Here is a 21,128-nt window from a genome sequence, read left to right as displayed (position 1 = left end):
TACAGATCATTTGAAGAAGACTATGAGACAGATGAAGTCTTATCTCCCTCTGAAACTGGAGACAAGTCAAACTAGTTATCTCAGATCTCTCAGCATAGAGAAATGGAAGATGTGTAATCAGTGTCTGTCAAACTGGATAGCACTCAGTCCCAAGACGCTTAGGGACAGTTAGGGATTTTTCTTAAGTCTGTCATTGGAGCAATGTGCTTTATTTTGTACACTGTAACTTGAAACCCTCCCTTTTTTTCCCCCTTCTTGTGTAACTGCAATAAGATAATTTCTTTAAAATAGCTTTCTACAATGTTACTGTGCACGCTCATTAAAAATGGTGATTGCACCTTGTTTCCTTTATATCTGTCCATATAGATGTCCCCAGATGTGCAATAAATGCCAGCATCTAGTGACAAACTAACAGCTGCATTCAGCATCTACACAGTGCTTGGTTGCTGGTCCGTTGGTCCAGTTCTGTGCCATTATGACCCTTTGACTTTACAACAGGAGTGACATGTGTGTCTAGAAACCATTTAAACCACAAATCACTGTGCACTTCTTGGTTTTGCTGGTGTCCTGAATACCCAGGCAATATGCCTGCAGACAGGGAGAATGAGGTCCCCCTTTGTGATATAAAGCTCTTATAGATGGTACCAAACTAATTTTACTTGTATGAGTATGTGAACAGTTAAAATGATGTCACGTTTCCTTAGAATTTATGATATAATTAATGTTTCTGCATATTCTCCTGTGTGTGAGAGGATCTCCTGTATGAAGACAGGATAGTGTTTTTTCTCTGTAGAAGTGTTTTCTAGTACCCTTACAAAAGATGCATACACTGTTCTGCTGGAACTGCTGCGTTCTGTGTGCTTCAGTCCTGTTTCTATCCTGTGCCTTTCCCTTCTCTTGTACTGCTGATCTGTAGCCTTCTGCAAGGGACTGAGCTGACCTCATGAAAATACCTGCCCTCCCGTGTGTGGTTAAATCTCTATTAACAGAGGGATTCTTTACCTGGTAAAGAAAACCTCCAGATGTTACTGATTTTTTTTTTTCCCCACCCATGAAACAGACCTAGACTCAGAGAGGAAGCAGCGTAACTGATGAATTCTTGCTGCAAGAGCAAAATTGAACCAACTTTCCCCATGGAATTACAGTTGATGTAGAAAGACAGAACTCATTCACTGTGTAGATAGATCGCTTGTGAATGCACACGCTCACTATTAGCCCAGCATGTGTGGCGCATAAAAATGCTGCCCGATGGTATGTTAATCCCTAGATGCAATGTCTAAGTGTTGCTGTTAATAACAAATAAGGAATTGGCTGATCACTACAACGCAGCTTCAACTTTTCCAGGAGCCTTTGAAGTGTCACGCCTGCCTCCTGCTGCCCAGGTGGGACAAACTGCTGCCTTGCTGAGGTTAGTAACTCTCTCATCAAGATCAAAATCTGAAAGGGAGGAAGTTATCAGATACACTGGGCTTGAAGAACTGTTCCCTTTCCCATGAGCAATGTTGCTATTTTATCTAGATGCATACACACAGCCCAGGACCCTGGATTTTTTCATGTATTTGGGGAACTTCTGGATGCCCAGATTCTTAGCAAAGGCACTTTGAGGTAATTTCCATTCTGCAGTGACAGAATTAAGGAGGCGGCGCTCTGACCAAGGCAGGATAAGCCCCTTTAAATGCAGCGAGCACACAGAGCAGCTCTGTTCAACACCAGGATGCCTGAGTTACATCTCTGTCACCACTGTAACCCTGAAAGGGGAAGCTCTGCTTGGAATAATTCCACAAAGATCCACATTCAGAAAAAGTAAATGATTTCAAAAGCGAACATAGGATGGAAAACACACAACGGCAAATTGTAACCAGCTCTTTCTACTTCTTTCACCCAAAAGACCCAAGGCAAAGCATTTCACCTCTTCTCTTCATTGTCTTGGCCTAAAGTGGCCTTTTTGATACAGTTTTAAATCTCTCCACAACGAAGATTGCCCAAAGGAACAAGAAGAACCTGACCTATGGATGGGAAAAAAAAAAAAGCAAAAAAGAGGAGGATCCTGAGCCTGGTAAAATCACCTGTTACGTTTTCAAGCTTTGGCTTCAGTAATGTGAGGCAGACATTCACGGCTGTTCTTATGAGCACTTTCACTCCCAAACCCAAGGATTCCTTGCTCAACAAACAGGTTCTCTGTTGCTCTGAGTGATTCCATTTGTCCCTTCCAGCAGAGCAACACAATGACACTAGTCTATGGAATAAAAAAAGAACAAAAGGCAGCTTAGGGCAAACGTTTTGCCTCCTGTACGAGAACAAGCTACAGAAACTGTATGTAGTCATGGGTAGTACTTGCTTTCTGGAACAGAAATTCGCTTTGTCTTACTAATCCATGTGCAGGCAATCATAATTCAGCTGTCACAGATTAATTAGTGAATGAGGTGTTTCTTCTCTGCCCCATTTGTGACTCAGCCCTGCCATAACTTCTGCTGGTAAATTTGGAAACTCTTGTCATGTTGGTGGAGTTTCTGGGCTGGTTACAACATCAGAAGACCAGGATGTTTGGGACTGCAGACACAGCGCCTGCTCCCCTGCAGCACACACCAGGTTCAGAGGCTGGGAAGCTTCTGAAATGAAGCCAACGAGCCCAGGAATTACTGCAGCTGCCAGCTTTAGGTGTTGCATACCTTTAAAGATCTTACTTTTTTGTTGCAAGTCTGTAATGAGCTGGATTGCTTTTCCTAATGAAGAGTCAGAAAAGTGACTGAAATTCAGTTTTGTGTGATAAAAGAATATGTGTGTGTTTGTTCCCTCCAGTCTGCTTTTGTTTAGCAAAACCAAGTCCTGTGTCCTTAGAAAAAAGCCTTATTTTCATATTCACGAGTATTCTCTCTCTAAGACAGGAGCTGTGGTTCAATACAGCCACACGTAACTCCTGCTGGAATGGTACCGGCCTCACTGTGTCCTTTTGCTCTGCAATCTCAGTAATTCCTCCGCCACGTTTTTCACCAGCAAACAGCGCCCAGGCGCTGGCACAGCTCCCCTCTGCCGGCCTGCCACCACGCGGCAGTGCTGCAATAAGACACGGACGGCAAAAAAAGAGACGGCAGTCCCAGGTTTACAGGAAACATTGCAGAAAACCTTCCTGCTTTCGTGAACTAAGGATTAAAGGAGGTTGGTTTCAGAGTCTCTAAACAAGGTTCTGTGCTCAGCTTCTGAAATAAAACGTGCCTGAAAGAGCAGGAAGTAAAATGAGCGTAATTCTGGAGTGCGGCACTAACACTGCGGCTGCCCAACTCTACACAACCAGAAATGAAGCTCAGTGAGGAGCGTGTTACTGTGAGAAAAGCATCTCAGCACTGCTTGGCCTGTCCATCTTCCCTCTGTATCACCAGGTGATGGTTCTAGAAACCAAGTATTTATATAATAAAGGTTCTTATACTTTGTACGAGTAGTTCGGGAAGCGTTTTGTGCTGGTATGGTTTTACCTTTGTATTTCTACTTTGTAATTTCTTCTTTTTTTTTTTGGTCAAATAAAGGATTTTTGAAATGAAGAAGTAAAGCCTGTCTCGCAGTGGTGGCACAGGCTGTTACTGTGCACTTCAGCTCCAGGTGCTGTCCCAGATCTGTCGGCCTTGTTGCTGCTGAGCTCTCTCCATGCAGGTACCTGCCAGCAGCCAGGAGGTGCAGCTCTGCTAAGCACACCCAGGAGATGCAGCAGTCCCAGCACTCACCTTCCTCAGCTCTTCCTCCTTGTTTGGAGCGCTTCCCCTGTACCGACTTGCCAAATTCCTGTGTCCCTCATTTTAATCTTAGAACAGAATTCTGGATCCTCTGCAAGTGGCACGGAGGGGAGAAAGGAAAATATTCTGCTGTCATCACATGTAAATGCTGAAGTAAAACTGCTGTGTTATCTTCTTTCTTCACTTGTAAGATGGAAGTGTCATCCTGGCCCCACACACCTGAGCTGATTCTGATGTATGCAGAGCTGCTCTTTTTTGTTGTTTCACTGCTCAGGAAGGCATTGCTGGCAATCCAACCTTTTAATTCTAATTTGTATAAGGATTTAATACATACAAATATCTGGGGCTTGTGCTCCCATACAGTAACGAGATGCTTTTATTCTAGATCACACCAGCATTCCTTTGCAAGGTTTGTGTGCCACGTCTGTGTGATCCTTTTCTTTAAGCCCACCGGTCTCACCAAGCAGCACAAGCCCCTGCTGTGCTGGCAGGACCTGCTCTGAAAGCAGGGCTGGCAGGTTTTATTGCAGACAGCTGCTGTGTCGCAACTCTACAGGCTTCCTTCTGACTATGCAATATTGGGCTGGTTCTGGGGGGCAGCTGGCAGCCTTGTTTCATCTGTCTGAGAACTCCACGGTGACACAAACTGAAGCAGCTGCAGAAGATGCTGCCTGCCTCCAGTTTGTGGTAATGAAACCACACTCAAATGCACGTATGGAACATCCACAGGGAGTAACAGAAGCAGAAGAGCATGTTGCAGCAGCACTGGTCACAGGCACTTTACATGGGGGTTAGAAATGCCAGAGAGAAGAACAGAACATCACCTGCACAGACTGCGAGAGCAGCACAAACCAAGTGCTCACTTCCAGTTTTGCTTCCCTGCCCCCCCCCCCCCTCCAGCGTTTGATCCAACCACTGACACACGTAAGATGCAGTAGGAGCATTTCCCCTTTAAATTAAATGTTTTCTCTTTCTCGAGGAAGCACCTTCCATACGTTCAGGCTGAGATGGCTGTAATCTAACCACTAGACTGTTTTTGTACTGGCGCGCATCAGAACACAATCCAAAGTCCCTCCAGCAGAAGAAGCTGTTCTTCCCATCTCTGTAGCTGTTTTCAGGCAGGGTGACCACCATAGCACAACGTGTGCTAAAACTCCGCTTTTTTCTTCCTGATCCAGCTCTGCAGGTGGCAGAATTTTATTAAAGTTTGAAGTTTCACTTTCCCGAGGTGGATGGGGAAGGAAGCTCAAGTGTCACACACTTCCTAAATGAAATCCCCGAGCGGGCTCCTCTGTGCCAGCACAAAGAGCTGCTGCACAGCACTGCAGGAGGGAGGCCAGGCTGACAGCACACAGGGAAGTCCTGCCATCCCAACCCAGCCAACCCAGGCTGGGCTACAGCTGAAATCATCACTGCAAGGGCTGTCTGCCGTTGATCCTGCAGTGCTTCTCCACCGATGGCCAACAGGAAGCAAGCCCTTACTTTGGGTCATGTTGGTCTGAGTTTTCACTTAACTCCTTCAACTACAAGCACCACTGGAAGCTCCCACACCAGAACGCTGCTGACATCCCTTCTACAATGGAAACTAATGCTTTTCAAACTGGAACCACTGCGAGTATCACCAGGAACACTACGACCCTCCCCAGTGCTCAGCTCATTCAAGAACGAGCCAGGAGGTTAAAAAGATGCAACCAAACAAACCCTGATTTAAAGAATTACAGAACTGGTTGTCAGCGAACTAAGCAGCGTTCAGAGGTAAGTTTGAAATATGCCACACCGATGCTCTCAGCAGTTGCAAAATAGAATTAGAAAACTAACATTTATTAAATCAATTTGAATTTTAATACACAATTCAAAAACGTGGCAGCATAAAAAGAAACGTTTTTAGAAACAACCTGAATCTACCATTTGCACTGTTACATTAACGATCAATGAACGATCAGGGCTCTCCTGTCAACAGTTCCAACACACACTTGACCTCAACCACCCAATTTTGGTACCATATTTAACGCAGCAGTGAGATACTGAAGACTCCACGTAATCCTGCATTTCTGGAGCACAAGCACTACGCATGTCATTTAATATTAGTCCTAATAAACGTACCACCAACAATCCCAGCAAAACTCAACAGCTCTGCAACACCATTTAGGAACAGCCCATGCTGTGCATGTTGCTGCTCTGAGATCAGACTCTGGTCTGGCAACGTTTCTTACATGTAGTGGACTGGGAAACAGATTTACATCAGTAGGTCACAATCAAACCACCAAACCAGGAAACTGCAGGATCCTCTTGGGTCAACACAAAAATCATCACATACAAGTTTAACTAAATACATTTTAATAGGACATCGTTAAACCTCATGAGAGCTAGAAAACACAGACCTTAGGTACCTGGGTTGGCAAATAAAGACAAGAATACTAAGAAGCATTTTCCACCATTTACTCATTATCAAAAATATTTTTCAACTCTTCTTGCAAAACAAAAACAAAAAAGTACAGACTGGACACATACATCACATTTTTCTTCCTATGGCTTTAACCCCCCACCCTGCCCACCCCACAAAAAAGACGGGGGGAGAAACAAACCAAAACCAACAGAAAGATCTGACCACATCCACAGAAAATGACACCATGGTACACTACAAAACGAAAGGAGGTGCCATTCGTGTCCAAAGGTTTTTGCTTATTTCTTAGGTGAGTAACCATCATTGTACATGCTTTGTGCCAAATCAAAATATACCTGACGTTAGGTCAGCAAGCACTGCGGGCTCCATTGGATGAATTGAAGAGAGATGGAAGCAGTTAACCCGAAAAATTCACATAGTATTTCACATGCTGCTGAAACAGGAATTGCCTTTTAAATTAGAAGGTGATGTGGTGTGTTCCAGTCAGCCTGTGCTTCATCTGTGCTCTATCATTCCAAGAGGAGAAATTTCTGCTTTCACAAAGCAACTGCATTTTTTAGGTTGCCAGTGGAATCTCAACTGCGAGACCAAACGCTTCTGGCTGTACTTTTATTTAGGGATTACAATTACATCCGCTTTTGTTTTTGTTTGATAATAAAACTGAATTCCTACAAAGGCGTTTCCATTTTTAACACTTTCTAAAATGAGCTCTCTGACATCTCTGTGTTATTTTGCCATTTGGGGTCTTTTCAGCCCAAGCCACAAAAACTCCGACCTTTGATGTATCACAAAAAACGTGATGGGTTCCGGGTAAATTATACAGCTTTTTGTGTCTGACACATCCACAATATTTGACCTTTGATAGAAATCCATTTCTGCCCCAGCTGAGGGATCATCAGCAAAGAACTGCCCTCAAAGGGGGCTCTCCCAGGTGCTTCAGCTTCAATCAAACAGAAACACCCAGCAGTTCTGTTCTAGATGCAGCAGCGTTAAAATCAAAACCACCAGGAACTGGCAATGAAAGAAATAAAGGAGGGGGCTGCTAAGGAAGTAGCGCTACTCAAACTTGAACCTTCTTTGCGTACAAGCAATTTTTCTACTTCAGTCAAGGTGGGCACGTGTCAAACAAATGGAGCAGGCATGGAGGGCATGAACAGGTCAGGAGTGTGACCACTGGAACTGGCAGGAAGAAAACCAGGATGATGGCATTACCAGGGGTGGCGTATTGCAGTCAGCCCTCTAACATATGAGTAACTCCCTGACCCTCGCGGGGAGGCTGAACTGCTCTGTGGGCTGTTGGCTTTCTCAGGATCTTACTGATCTTAATTTGTAACTGTCCATAATCAATTCTAACTATCAGAAATGACCTACCCTTTTCAGACCATGCTCCTCAGCTTAATGCCGCGTTTCCTCCAGAAATAATAGGTGATTTTTCTGACAATAGTGATTGTAACCAATTGATAATTACTTTTCTGCACCATAATGTAGCACAGTTTACACGGGCTAACTAGACAGCACTTCTCTACGTTTAAGCAGAAGCTTTGACTGAGCACAAAGCATGAGCAAGTACAATGAGGCTAATAGACTCCTTGCCAAAGATCTTGTGATAAAATCATTTACATCAGCAATTCATCTCAAACTATGAGGTGCCGTAAGAACTAAAAACAGTTTTAGGGTAACTCCTCCATTATCTGCAACTATTTCCCAGACACTAATACACATAACATAGCAATGAAAAACACTTGATACAAGTGATCTAAACGCAGGAGCTCCAGCAAGTTAAACAGAACCATAGCTGCCTTTAAACTGTAGCAGTTCCCCTACTGACGGCAGGGAAAAGAAAAAGATTCAACAGTCATATCTCACGTCTATAGCTTCATCCAAACTTTTGTCATCGTGTGTACTGGCAGCTAAAAACGTAGTTACTGGTGACCCTGTCACATTGATTACACTGGTGCTTGTGCTGGCATTGCGCACCGCAATGCTTGTCACATTAATGCCCAAAGTAAGCCTAGTCTGCTCCAAGGCCTTTTCTGGCACTGCAAATGCCTCCAGCTTCTTCTCCCCATTAGCCATGTAGGAGTTTTGGCAGCCACGGCATATGCAGTCAAGGCAGGCTTTGCGGTTAGAGTAGCAAGGGCAGCGTTGGCCACGGCATGTAAGAACACTTGGATTTTGGGTGGCACGACCACATTTGCACCCTTTCTTTTCTTGTGGCTTTTTATACACAGTTTTTGTTGGGCTTCCTGGCATAACGTTACTGCTCGGGACTTTCTCCTTTGCTTTGTCCTTTGTTTTCAGCACTCCTGGTTTGGCTTTGGGGTGAGATTTCTTAGGGGCGTGTTCTAAATTCTTTTTCACGCTTTTGTTGGACAGGAGCACAGTTTTGCTTATTTTGGGAGTCGTGCCTCCGTTAGGAACAGTTGCAACAGGCTGCAAAGACATTTTGTTTTCCTGTTTCACTGTTACAGGAGCTGATGCTCCCAGTGTTGGGCCACAGATGATGCTGGAGATGGGTAGAGGTTGCACCTTTTCACTGTCGCTTTCTGATCGAGATCGCTTTCTGTTTAACTTGACTACCTTGGGTGTTGCTGCTGTACACGAGATCCCGTGAGGAGGAGCATCTGTGGACACGAAAATGTTATGGCTAAGAGGCGGGGGAGAAAGCTGTAGGAAAGGGCCATTAGTCACGTTTGCCTCCAAGCTGGGCTGCAAATTAGAGCCACAGACTTCAGTATTTGAAACTGTTTCTAAGCTCCGGAGAACTTCCTCAACACTGAGGAGAAGAGATCCGCCTGGTTTTATATCTTCACTAAAACTGCAGATGTCGATGCCTGTCGTACACAAATCACTGGTGGAAACCGGGTCACACACAGGCTGCAGGCTGCTGGAGGTATCTTCATTTTTCATATACTCTCCGGTACTACATACATCAATCGTGTTTGTGTGTTCAGGAGAAGGAATAGTCACTCCAAGTTTATCTACTGAAAGCCCATTACAATTGGGCAAACCATTGATAACAGAACCTCTAATATCAACATCCTGCGTGCTCTCGGGTTTTGACGTCGCATCAGCTGGAGGATCACTTGTGAGTTCCGAGGTTGAAGGTACTGGGGAATGTGTCAAACACAAAGCCAAGGTTGTGTCGGGAGGTTTTTCCGTCTCTTCGTGGAGTGGTGATCCATCTTTGAGCAAAGCCAAAAGGTCTGCAGAACAGTCAACTGCTTGGATAATATCTCGCGCCAGTGGAGTCTGTGTTATGTACTCGCAGAGTTTCTTATAGCAATTCACTAAAATGCTTAGCTGCTTATTCTCCTCAAACTGTTCGTAGTCCTTGCACCAGCTGCATGATGGTTTCATCATCATCTTCTTGCCCTTACACGTTTTGCAGACATAATGCTGACACGTGGAGTTTGTAGGAGCAATAGGATCTTGTAGCAAATTTCCTAAAGAGAAAAAGAAAAAGAAATATTACCATGAACTCAATCCAGGGCTCCCCAGGTCACACAGAATGGATGTCTTGTAACATGCAGAAAATAGAAATACATCACACCATAACACCACACATAACTGGTCGTGCTGCTGCAGCCTTTAGAAACGCTCATAGTGAAATGAATCCAGTCCCTATGTACCATCAGCAGTTTCCTCCAGTGAGAGTTAAGACATAAGATGTCTATGAGTTTACCAGAAGTGCAGCAACAAACCTCCATGAAGAGCTACTGCAGAGATTTTAATTGGTGAAAACAAATGGAAACCGAGTAAGGGGAAACCCTAAAAAGAATGTAGAAGTGATGCAATAGTGAGCCCAGAAGAAAGGAACGCACAGCAGAGACTGTTTCGCTTTTCATTTGGCTGAGCACAGCTCTATGACAGCATCACCACTGAAGCACAAAGATTCTGGCTTTGTGAACAACAAAAGCAATTAAATGGCTCTTATGAATTCTTATTAAGTACTAAATAAACCACCTAATAATGTATTCGGACAAAAACAAAGAAACCTGTATCGTTCCTTAATAATTACTCCTGTGCCAGAACAGAAGATGCAACCAGGGAAGTGTTAACTTATCCTGGGGAGCAGTGGATCCCCATGTTCCAATTCACAGACACCATCAGTGGGTCTGTGAGAAGCCCAGGAGATGCCTCTGCTTGTTCTCAAGAACAAGGCGAGTAACATGGAAGGAGAAAATCCAAAAGAACGGTGCTACTTTAAATTCCGCAAAGAAACAATCCGGCTGGTGACTATATCTAGGATCACTCGGTTGGCTTTAGCCAGCTGCAGGCCAGAAGGGCATTTTAACGCCTGAGTAAACTCCACAGCACCTACAGTCATGTACAGCAGCGGCTTTCTCCTTCTTTAACAGCAGATGTTCAGCTGAGGTCAGCTCCGTCTGCCTACAAGGAGCCTCTGCTGGATGAGTGACAACAACCAGCGGATTCCCACCCAGAGTCACCAAAGTGAAACACGCTCTGAGAAACAAACCAGTAAAACTGGGAAAATTGGGAACAGAAAGCAAAGCACACAAAGTAAAACAGGCTGAAAGCACAAGGCATAAATATCTTCTTTCATCAGCTGCTTTCAAGGAAGCTGCAGCCCAGCCGGACCTTGCACAGCAGGTTCCCGTGGAGCCCTTTGGAGCGCTGTAACCAACACAAACTCCTTGAGCACTGAGCTGCAGATTCAGCCAAAATAACCCCAACTCCTCCATGCTGCGCTGGATCAGCGGGGAGCACAACCCCTCTGAAAGACAGGACATACGTAACCACTGCCTGCAGTCATGCTCCCATCATGGAACTTGTCCCTGCGCTCCATCTTTAATGAAAAAGCTCCATGCCTTTTCCCAGCCCAGCCCTCCCTGCCTTCCATCACAGAAGCAACTGCTGGAAATTCAGCTTTTTGTGCATTTGAAGTAAGAGGAAGCTTGTACGAGCACCGTCACTTTGCAGAGCTCCTGAATGCCATGAGTGAGCAGATAAAGGGACCATCCTGTTTTCCCCCTGACGCCTGAATCCTTTGGTTCTGATGGGACGTGAGACATGTCGCTATGCTGCAGCTGGAGCCATGCCTATATGGGAACATGCAGCATTCTGACACTGCTACTCAAAGGCGATACAGAAGGAACCATGAAAAGAAGCTGCATAAGAGAGAAGAGGTTCAAAGCACAACCTCAGCAACTGGGAAATGAACGTATAACCGAGCAGGAGCTGTGTAACCTATCCAAGCTGCTCTACTGAGAAAGGCTGACTTGAGGAAGCCTGACTCCAGATCCTACAAAGACAAGAGCGAAACACAAGGCATGCAGTGAGGATTTAAAGCCAGCTGCTGGAACCTCAAGTCAAACATCGCAGCCTGCAGCAGAACTATTCTATTCCCTTTAAACGGCACTATTTACAGAGCAGCACAAGCAGAGGTGTCCATGGTGCTCATAAGGGAACATTTGATTTTGTGACAAACGTCCATAACAGTCATTGGGGAAAAACAAAAGGAAGCTTTCAATTGCATCAGCTAGTTTTAAAAGCTGTGTCTGTAAGAGGAAAGAGTTTACAAGCAGCCACCGGGCCCTTCTGGATCTCAGCCCTTCCAGCAGGGAAAGCAAAGCTGTGCTCTGACTCCAGCAAGAGGCAAACACAAGAAACACACACATGAAACACTTGCTCACATAATGCTGAGACCTCAGCAGCTGCTGTCAGACACACACACACGCACTGCACTTCCAGCAGGGAAAGGCCAGCAGTGCTGTGCCTTGGTCCAGCCTCAGCCTGTTTTGCTTCTTAAAGAGTCACGGTGACCAACGCTCTGCAGATTACCAAGTACTAAAACACTTCAGAGATCAGCCCGAATCAAAAAATGTGCAGTCACAATTTCACTTTTAATTAGATTTTTTTTTTAATCTCGTTGGCAACTGTGCGGTTCACTTATCCCAAAATACATTTGGCTGAAACTGCTGAGCGGGTGCAAGAGCTAAAAGAAGATATTAAAATCTCTGGAAAAAAAAGAAAAAGGGGGTAATTTCCAGGAGCTGTGGGGAAGAAGACAGATGGACAGACAAAACAAAACGCTCTGTATGCTCTCACTGGAGGAGAGAACGCAGGGGGCTCTACCCCCCATCAATGCCAGCAACCTACACAGGGGAGACGTGAGGAATGCCTGAGCCATGGGAATATTTTCAGCTTGAGCTCATATCTCATTCATTCTCCATTCACAGTATTCCTTGTGTGTGTCCTGTGGCACTCACTGCCCTCCTCACATTTGGTATTGCTAATAGTTAAAAAAATAAAAATAAATCATGAGATGCAAACTCACAGAAATGTAAGTCGAATTAGTTTTTATACTTGAGGGATTGTGGTAAGCCAACAATGCTCTCCCAGAAAGGCAATATCTGAGCTCCTACCGAGAACCTGCAGGTACCAAGCTCTGGGATGCTCCAGGCTGTGGGACTGCACAGGCTCCCACATTACCAGATTCCCCCAGATTAAGATTATAACAATGACCAGAAAAATACAGATGTTCAGACTTTGGAGATGTTACCTAACCCATCCTCCAACCTGAGAATTCACACACTGAGTTAGACCAAAGATCCACGTAGTGCAGTGTCCCGTCTCACTGGTGGCCAAAAGCAGATGCCTATGGCATGGAGTAACAACAAGGCAAGCGCACCCTCAGTCCTTGCCCAGCCTTTAGCTGTTATTCTTGGAGATGGAGTTTCCACGTATTCACTAACCCTCCGGATTCTCTCCAAAGGTTGGTCTCATCTCTTCTTGAGCTTCCAATGTCATCTGTCACAGCAGGCTTTGACAAGAAGGGTCCTGCTCAGTCACTGTGCTGAGCATGACTTTCTGTTTTGAACCATTACATCTACTAGATTCACCAGACAGTCCCTGCTTCTTGTGTTGGAATAGACCAGCAGTCAGTCCCTGCCCCCTGCCTGCCTCAACCACTGCTCGTGGTTTTGCAGCCACCTATCACAACCCCCCACCTCGCCTCCTTCCCAGACTGGGAAGCTCATACAGCTTTATAGAGTGCCATCATGAACTTCACCACCACTCCTGATTTTTAACTTCTGATGGATACTCAGCACTGAGATATGTGAGCAGTTTTACAATGAAAGGCCAAGATCTCACTTCTGGCTGGCAGCCACCAGCAGTCTATCACTGACATACTTTGTATGTCTACAGACACTCCTTAAGATATAAAATGATGTGCTCTGAGAAGTAAGTAATATTTTTCTCTCTTTTTATCATTCAATATTTATCTCAACCAAATTTCATTTGCCGTTTTATTGTGCAGTCACTCTTCCTCCTGAGATCCCACCATTATTCAAGGCAGACCTTCACTGTTACTACTTGAAAGAACTCACAGTACTGAACTTCATCTTTGCTCATCCTCTTTTGTTCTTATAATAAGAGGCTTCAGCCCTTGACCTCCCTACTACCAGAAAGGTTTACCAAACATCTACTTTCATGTGAGCATTTACACTTAATTAGCAGGATATACAGAGAGAAGACTTTTAATATATTATTTACAGAACATCGTGGCTGTCCTGGAGAGCTGTTACCAGGAGGGAGGTCATTTAAACCCAAGGAACATTTCCTATGGAGTTCCTTAATGAACACCACTCCACAGCTGCAGGAGGAAGGGAAGCATCTGCAGACAGACCACAGGAGGAGAACTGGGCACAATGTGATTATCAGGTGCATGATTCCAGCAAATGCTCTCCTCTCATTGTTATCTACCTTGAACAAAGGCAGAGTGCCCTAGGAAGGGAGGTGCATTCTCAGCACATAAAACCATCGCCCTCATTTTACACAGCACCGCAAGCAGGTAGAAGCCCCACAGCCACAGCCCTCTGTACTACCACTCCTGCTCTGCAAGCTGTGTTTGCTGCCGGGGAATTGGACTAATGGCCTCGGAGATCCCTCCCAATTCTAAGCATCCTACATCTATGATCTCCTATGATCTAAGTCTATGACTCCAAGCAGCAGCACGCGCTGTGCTGTGATCACTGGGCTCAGGAGACAGAGACTGATAAATCACATCATGGAAGGGCTTCAAAGTGAATTCCTTTCTTGAAGCTGGAAAATTCTATCTGGAAAACCCAGCGCTCAACGAGCCCTGCATTATTCCTCAAGTTATACAGAAATGTGAAGAAACATTTTTGGCCTCACACAACTCCAACACATTATCGAGCAGCTCCTCACTGCACAGTTACTCAAGCTGATCTGTAAATCATAACACAGGAAGAAAACAAACTGAAAAAATCCATGCTTGGACTTGCCTACAGATCTGGGTAATTATGATGACCCCAGAAAGGCGCCTGTTGGAAACTTATTAACTTGTCTTTAAAGACAATCGGTGTGGTCAGCATCCTCAGGTGAGCAGCAGAGCTCCTCCATCATCTCCCACCACCTCAGTGAGAAACACACCCCAGGTCACACCAGAAGGCAACACTACACCTAAGCAGCCTTTGGAAGCCTGGCACCACCCAGATCTCACAGTGGAAACCACAGAAGCTCCTCCTGCCAATGTTTTCCATTTTGTTTGAAGACCGGAGTATTTTTAGTTTAGAAACCAATTTAAATGCAACAGGTAGAGCCCGGTGCTGTCAGAATGTCTGCAGTGCAATGCAGCCAACCTTGAAAAGGCAGTTCTAAGAGTCACGTGCAGGACTTTAAACAGGAAACAGCAAATTGAAGTGAGCGATTCAAGAGGAAGAGAAATCAACCAGGTTCCTGGCTGAACATTCAGAGAACTGCCAACATGTGACAGCTGGACAATAGTTCTCATTAGTTAAAATAGAGAAAAGAAGAAAACATCAACAAAAAACACCTCAGATAAACGCACCAATCCACCTTCTTTCCAACACAAAAGGGAACTGTGACCCCACAGCCCCGGTCATGAGTCAGCCCTCACTTTCCTCAACAGGAGGATGGACACAGGATGAGAACTGCACTCAGTGTTTCCATCACACAAATCAAACTGCTGTTTCACTTTACATCTCTGATACCGAGGCTGAACTCACTCAGAAGCAGCTCACATCTGCAAAGTAAGTCCAATCTCACGCACATAACTAAGGCCTTTTAGCAGTGGGAATATGCTCCTTCTCCCCCTTCCATCTCCATGACTGGGAACTGAATTCCCTAGAAATGTTCATATCAGTATCACACAGCAATCTGCTGTGACGGGCACCCTGTAGTGCTGTGTACCTCACACCATCTCAGTGCCATCAGGGAATTCAAACCTCAGTTGCTCTAGAATCACAATTCACCTGCATCCCACTAGTTTCTAGAAGCTTCTTCCCTTAGATATTTGTAGAAATTGCCATGATGAACATTTGAAGAAACAGTAGTGTTTGAAAGGTCTGATTCACAGTGTCCCAGTGGCAAAGCAAAGCCTGAAAGGTCACAAGTTGCACCTGTAGTCCATAGCAGCACTGCTGAGAGCTGGGGGCTGGAGGAGATCCCACCTGGGACCAGCACAGGGGAAAAGCACAGCAGACCTGCAGGAGCAATGGGGAACCAGCTCAGCAAGAGGCAAGGAAGGAAAGAAGAAGGAAAGCCACCACCAACGTGGACAAGATGAGAGAGATGCACATCTTTACACAAGTCAGGTTGGGAACAGCATCCCTACAGCGACATCAAATAAAAGAGTAGACATCATACTTATTTCTACTTCAGTGCATGCCATTCTCCATGCTTGGCAATCGGTTCCATAACTCTGCTTTACCATTTAGTCTTCAAACCTCCAGCTAAAACTCAGAGCAATCTCATCACATCCCACAGGAGCTGGGAGAGGTGCTGGTCAGTATTATCGCACTGTTTCTTTGTTCCTTACCACCCCTTAATCTCTTTGAAGCCACACGTTGTCTACAACATCCTGTAGTGGGATGTGAGACAAGAGCTATGCTCTTACCCTGCATCTCCACAGTGCAACTACCTCTGGGTTCCTGGCCACGCGTGCAGTGCTCCACTCAAGCCAAGCAACCTTTCCAGTCCTTTTACACTCTAAAGAAGCAACAACCTTCCAAATATTTTCTACATGTTTGTTGGAGGCTCCAGGGTGAAGTTTCCCACTGATAGAAAGAAGCCCAGCAATCAGTCGACAATCTCCTACAAGCATTTTAACTGATGTTCAGAAAAGACTGCTAATGAAGGAAAGACAACTGACGTTCTGATGACTTGAAGAAACCTACACAGCGCTCAAAACAGAGAGAGTCGCTTTAAAGATTTGTATCTCAGACCGGCAGTATTTTTACAACACAAAAATGTGTTGCATAAACCCTGCTCGGCTATTTTTAAATGGCACGTGGTATCAGCGTGCACTTTGATAAGAATCACGTTGGTCCAGAGTCTCAAACACAGATTTCACATCCTCAGAACACCTTCCACTTACTGCACAGAGCGCTCACTGCATCCCAAACTCGAGCACACGTCACCTCACACAGCCCTGCAGCACCAGCTACGGAGCCACCACGTGCTCACACTTCAATCCAGACGCACACACTGCTGTCCCATGGCTGGAAGTTCACCTTTCCAACCCATCAGGAAAGGCAGAAACCTCCAGTGCACTCAGAGCACAACTAGGTGACCAATTCACAATGCCACACGTTATGACTTTCTGCCAATGCAGCTTTGCTGTCAGATCAGAAGCAAACCAGTTGGCTTGAATCCAATGCACTGAGCAAACAGTGGGAGCACAAGCACATCAGCTGATGTATGGAGCTGTCACTCCTAAAACCAATTCCCTGAAACTAAATGGACAGTCCTGGCTGCAGAACCAACACCTACAGAATAACAAAGCCTGGCAGGATGCATCCAGAGGGATGAAGTGCTGGAGTCAATGACAAGAGGAGCGCTGATTTGGGCAGGGATCTCCCAAAGGAAGTGCTATGGGATCTGAGCAATTTTAGACATATTACGGATAACCCATGCAGCATTGCTCCAACAAAGCACCATTCTTAGACATTCACAGTCAAAAGGTCAGTTCTCTAAAGTCGGACAAGGAAAGGAACCAGACATTCAGTGTTCCACATTGTTGAACCCACATGCAGATATTTGGATCTCGCAGCCTATGGGCCACAGATGCAGAAACTTTAAATACCTTAGAGAACAGACAGTTGGATTTTGGTACTAAAACACCCGCTCTAGTTATGGTGGCATCTCAGTGTAAACTCTACCTCAGTACTTAAACCTTACCTCTCAAAACACCTGCATGCAGAAAATGGGCTATAAATGATCGTACATATACAGGAAGCATAGCAACTCTTAGCACACACACATACAAGAAGCAAAATGTATTCTGAAAATATCACAGCAAAGTCAGAGAGCTGAAGAGGCACCAACATTCACCTGTGACAGAAGAGGAAGAGCAGGAAGATGAGAAATAAACAAGATCTGTTTGACTTCACTGCTCCAAGCTGAAGATTTGTGGCTGCTGGTCAGCACCAGAGCGGGCAGTTCTGCACTGGACAGGAGCGCTCTGCTGGGAATGAATGCCCGCAGGCTCAAAAACACTGACTGACTGACTGCAGGACAGAGCCTGTATGTCACTACATGGCTGCACAGCGCTCAGCCTCATAAAGAACACTGAATTTACAGGGGCTCAACATCTAACAGGCTGCTAACAGAGGTCCAGACACCAAGATAACACTGGGGAATCCCTTGTAGACTAAAGCTTTGAAGCCAACAGTGGCTGTGCCTATCTGAAAGTTAGCTGCAGCAGAGAGAAAGAAGTCTAAGTAGCAATATTATAACCCAAAGACTATAGGAGCTGAAGAGAGTTAGAGGAACCACTGTGAGGTAGCCGCTATGTCAGAACAGCCAAGGAGGAACAAGCTGGTAGAAGAAAACAAACTAAGCCAGCACAGACTGCTCTACAACCTGAAAGCCACAAAAAAGCCATGCAAAAACAGGGCTGGAGAGGGTGAAAGGAGCCTGGGAATTTGGGCAGGAGAAATTAAACATAGACAGTCTCAGTAACACTGAGTGCAAAAACAAGAGCGCAGAAGGTCACTGAGGGAAGAAGTCAAGGCAAGGAGAGGAAGAGAATGTGTTTCAGAAGAGCAGTTTTAACGTGGGGAGTTGAGACAGCACCGCAGTTAGAAACACACAGACCCTCCGGTAGTATCTTAAGGAAAAAAAAACAGAAAAAGACAATTTCCAAGCAAGAGCCACCAGAAAAATGAGCAAAAGCAGTAATGATTTATGGGGAAAACAGACAGGTAGGGAGGTGAAGTAACAGAACTGAAGGCAAGCACAGCAGACAAAGAGCAGATCTCAATCCTATCGACATCAGAGTTCCACGAGGAAAGAAAACACTCGGGCAAATGATTTCAGGAAATGACGATGCATCGCGCCTGGGAACGGGCTCCCTCCTTCCCTGCACAAACCGAGCTCTATTTTCTAAGACTTTAAATGGGAGGAGCTACCGCTACAGGATGGGAAGCCTCCACGACTCGCTTACCAGCCCCAACGGCGGCTGTAAATAAATAAAACGGCTAACTTTGTACACCCCGGTAATTCAATTAAACCTCGCTGTGACCACACATTAGCACAGATAAACAGAAGCAAGCAGAGAGGCCAGCAGCACGGCCCGTCCGGGAGATGCAAAGGCTGCAGCAGGGCTCGCCGTGCCCGCAGGACAGCAGCAGCCAGCAGTGCCCTGCAGAGCCTCAGCGCTGACAGCTCAGCTCGGGCTCCGGGCCCAGCGGCCGGCACAGCAGGTCAGAGATACGCGGCGCCCCGCTGCTCCGGGTGCGGACCCTTACAAAACACACAAGGCTCTTTTGGGGGGGGAAGGAAACAAGGGAAGCCTGGCAGCTCCCGGCCTGCTCGCTGTGCTGGTTATCGTGGCAGGATCATTACCTGCCGTGCACAAAAGCGATCCAAGCGCTGTTACTGGGCGCCTACAGTTCCTGTCTCTCCATCTACATTGTTTGTTTTGTTTTTTTTTTTCCCTTGAAACATAAAGCTCGAAAAGTGAAAACGAGAAGCCAGGACTTCTCCTGCCCGTCCATGGTCTCGAGCACCTTTCCCCACGCTCGCCCTCGGTCACCTCTCGTTAAAAACAATTAGCTGCGCTACAGCGGGCTGTTCCCACAGCCAATAATGACCGGACCGCCCGCAGCGCACGGGGAGGCACAGCACAGCACAGCACGGTACAGCACGGTACAGCACAGCACGGTACAGCACGGCACGGCACGGCACGGTACAGCACGGCGGAGCGGCTGGGACACGGGGCGCTGGAGTCGGTGAGCGGGGCTGGGAGCAGGGAACAAAAGAAAGGTCCTCACCGCACACGCAGCAGGAGAGGGACTGCCTGAAGTAGGGCAGGAGCTTGTTAATCTCGGTGAAGGACTGCGNCGGTCACCTCTCGTTAAAAACAATTAGCTGCGCTACAGCGGGCTGTTCCCACAGCCAATAATGACCGGACCGCCCGCAGCGCACGGGGAGGCACAACACGGCATAGCACAGCCCGGCCCGGCCCAGCACGGCACAACCCGGCCCGGCCCGCCCGGCCGCCCGCCCCCACCCCGCTCCGGATCCGGCGTTGCTCCGCGCCGAGGCCCGGGGCCGCATTGTGCAGGGAACAAAAGAAAGGTCCTCACCGCACACGCAGCAGGAGAGGGACTGCCTGAAGTAGGGCAGGAGCTTGTTAATCTCGGTGAAGGACTGCGGATCTGCCGGGTCGTAGTTGAGCACCAGGCGGCTCGCGGAAACGTAGAGAGCAGTGGCATTCACCGGGTTCATCGCAGCCGCTCGCACGCCGCCGCCTTCGGGGTGAGAAGAACGCGCGGCGCCGAGTCCGTGCGGGCGGCGGGGGCGGGCGGCCCCGGGCCGGGGGTGTCAGCTCCGCTGCGGGGCCACCCGGAGCCGCGCGGCGGCGGCGGCGGCGCGTTGGCCCGGCGGGCTCGGCCCTGTCACGGGGCCCGCGCTGGCTGCTGCTCCGCCTCCCGCGGGGCCTCGCTCCCAGCGGCGGCCTCGTCCCGCCCGCGGCGCAGGGAGGCGGCGGCGCTACGCGCTACGCCGGGCTGCGGGCCATGCTCCGCCGGGCCCTGCTGCTCTCCCCGCGGGCGCGGCCTCAGCGGCGGCCCCGCATGGCGACGGCCGCAGGGAGGAACCGCGAAGGCAGCTCAGGGCGGCGGCGGGGCCGGGCCGCGCTGCCCGCTCCGGCGGCGGGGGAGGGAGGGAGGGAGGGAGGGAGGCGGATGCACCTGGGCCTCAGCGCGGCCGCATCGCCGCGGCCTCGTCCTCGGGCCCGCAGGCTGCAGGGGCCGCTCGGCCGCGGGCCCGGCGCCGCTCGCGGGATGAGGGTCCGCAGCCGATCCGCGCCGCAATGTCAATAGCGACCGTTAGATCCAACCGTCACTGCGGAGCCATCGCCGCTGCCGTCTAGCGCCCGGCACTGCGCATGCGCGCCCGGCGCGCTTCCCTCCCGCAGCGGGGGCCCATCCCGCGGGGGGTGGCGGCGCTGGGCGGCGCGCGGCGCCCCCTGCCGGCAACGCGGGGTACGGCAGCGCCGCCCGCAGCGGGGAGCGGGGCCGCCCCGAGGGGGAGCGAGCGCGGTACCGAGCGAAGCGCCTCGACCGCAGCTGCTCCGCCGCCCCGCGGGCGGGCTCGGCCTGCGGGCAGCGTCCTGCGCGCTGCGGCCTTGCCGTGCGCCTGGCGGGGCGTCCGCTGGAGAACGGCCGTGCTGCGTCATGGCGCCTCCCCTCGGCGCTCGGCTCACACCGACCGGCCCCGCCTCTGTGCCCCGCGGCTCGGCACGGCCTGCTCGGTGTCCGAGTAACGACTGACGGTCTGTGAGGGTCTTTAACAACCCGAGCGATTCTTTGATTCCGTCACCGCCCCCCGCATGGAGCTGCCGTCCCGCACGGCTCCGGCTCTGTGTGGCGGCTCTGCCGGCGCCATTCTCCATGCTCGGCCCTTTGCAGACCGTCCGGTCCCTTCTCTTTCCCCTCGGTCCCGTGCACGCTCACACGGATCTGCCCACACCGAGACAACCA

General features: G+C 48.2%; 2 protein-coding genes across 7 annotated transcripts in view; one reads left to right on the top strand and one right to left on the bottom strand.

Moving 5' to 3' along the window:
• PPP2R3A (protein phosphatase 2 regulatory subunit B''alpha) overlaps positions 1 to 6,801 on the top strand; it is a 54,903-nt gene extending 48,102 nt beyond the window's left edge. For 2 of the 5 annotated variants that reach the window (XM_015870976.2, XM_015870979.2), the window contains one exon: positions 6 to 2,016. In XM_015870976.2, coding sequence (XP_015726462.1) covers positions 6 to 75 — 70 coding nt within the window. In that variant the 3' untranslated portion in view covers positions 76 to 2,016. Of the gene's footprint in view, positions 1 to 5 lie in introns of all 5 variants that reach the window. The other 3 variants (XR_001557061.2, XR_001557060.2, XM_015870978.2) reach the window with 3 other exon arrangements.
• MSL2 (MSL complex subunit 2) lies at positions 5,526 to 19,976 on the bottom strand. Of its 2 annotated transcripts, XM_015870990.2 has the most exons (3): positions 19,783 to 19,976; positions 19,416 to 19,467; positions 5,526 to 9,575 (listed from the first exon to the last, which is right to left on the bottom strand). In XM_015870990.2, exons 1-3 carry the CDS (start codon positions 19,870 to 19,872, stop codon positions 7,978 to 7,980), a joined length of 1,740 nt encoding a protein of 579 aa, XP_015726476.1. In that variant the 5' UTR covers positions 19,873 to 19,976; the 3' UTR covers positions 5,526 to 7,977. The 2 variants fall into 2 exon arrangements, with proteins under 2 accessions (XP_015726476.1, XP_015726477.1); XM_015870991.2 differs by lacking the exon at positions 19,416 to 19,467 and having other exon boundaries at positions 19,731 to 19,976.
• Positions 19,977 to 21,128: the final 1,152 nt, after the last annotated feature.

Source organism: Coturnix japonica, chromosome 9, assembly GCF_001577835.2.
Source record: "Coturnix japonica isolate 7356 chromosome 9, Coturnix japonica 2.1, whole genome shotgun sequence".
NCBI lineage: Eukaryota > Metazoa > Chordata > Aves > Galliformes > Phasianidae > Coturnix > Coturnix japonica.
This window is presented reverse-complemented; position numbering and strand designations above follow the sequence as displayed.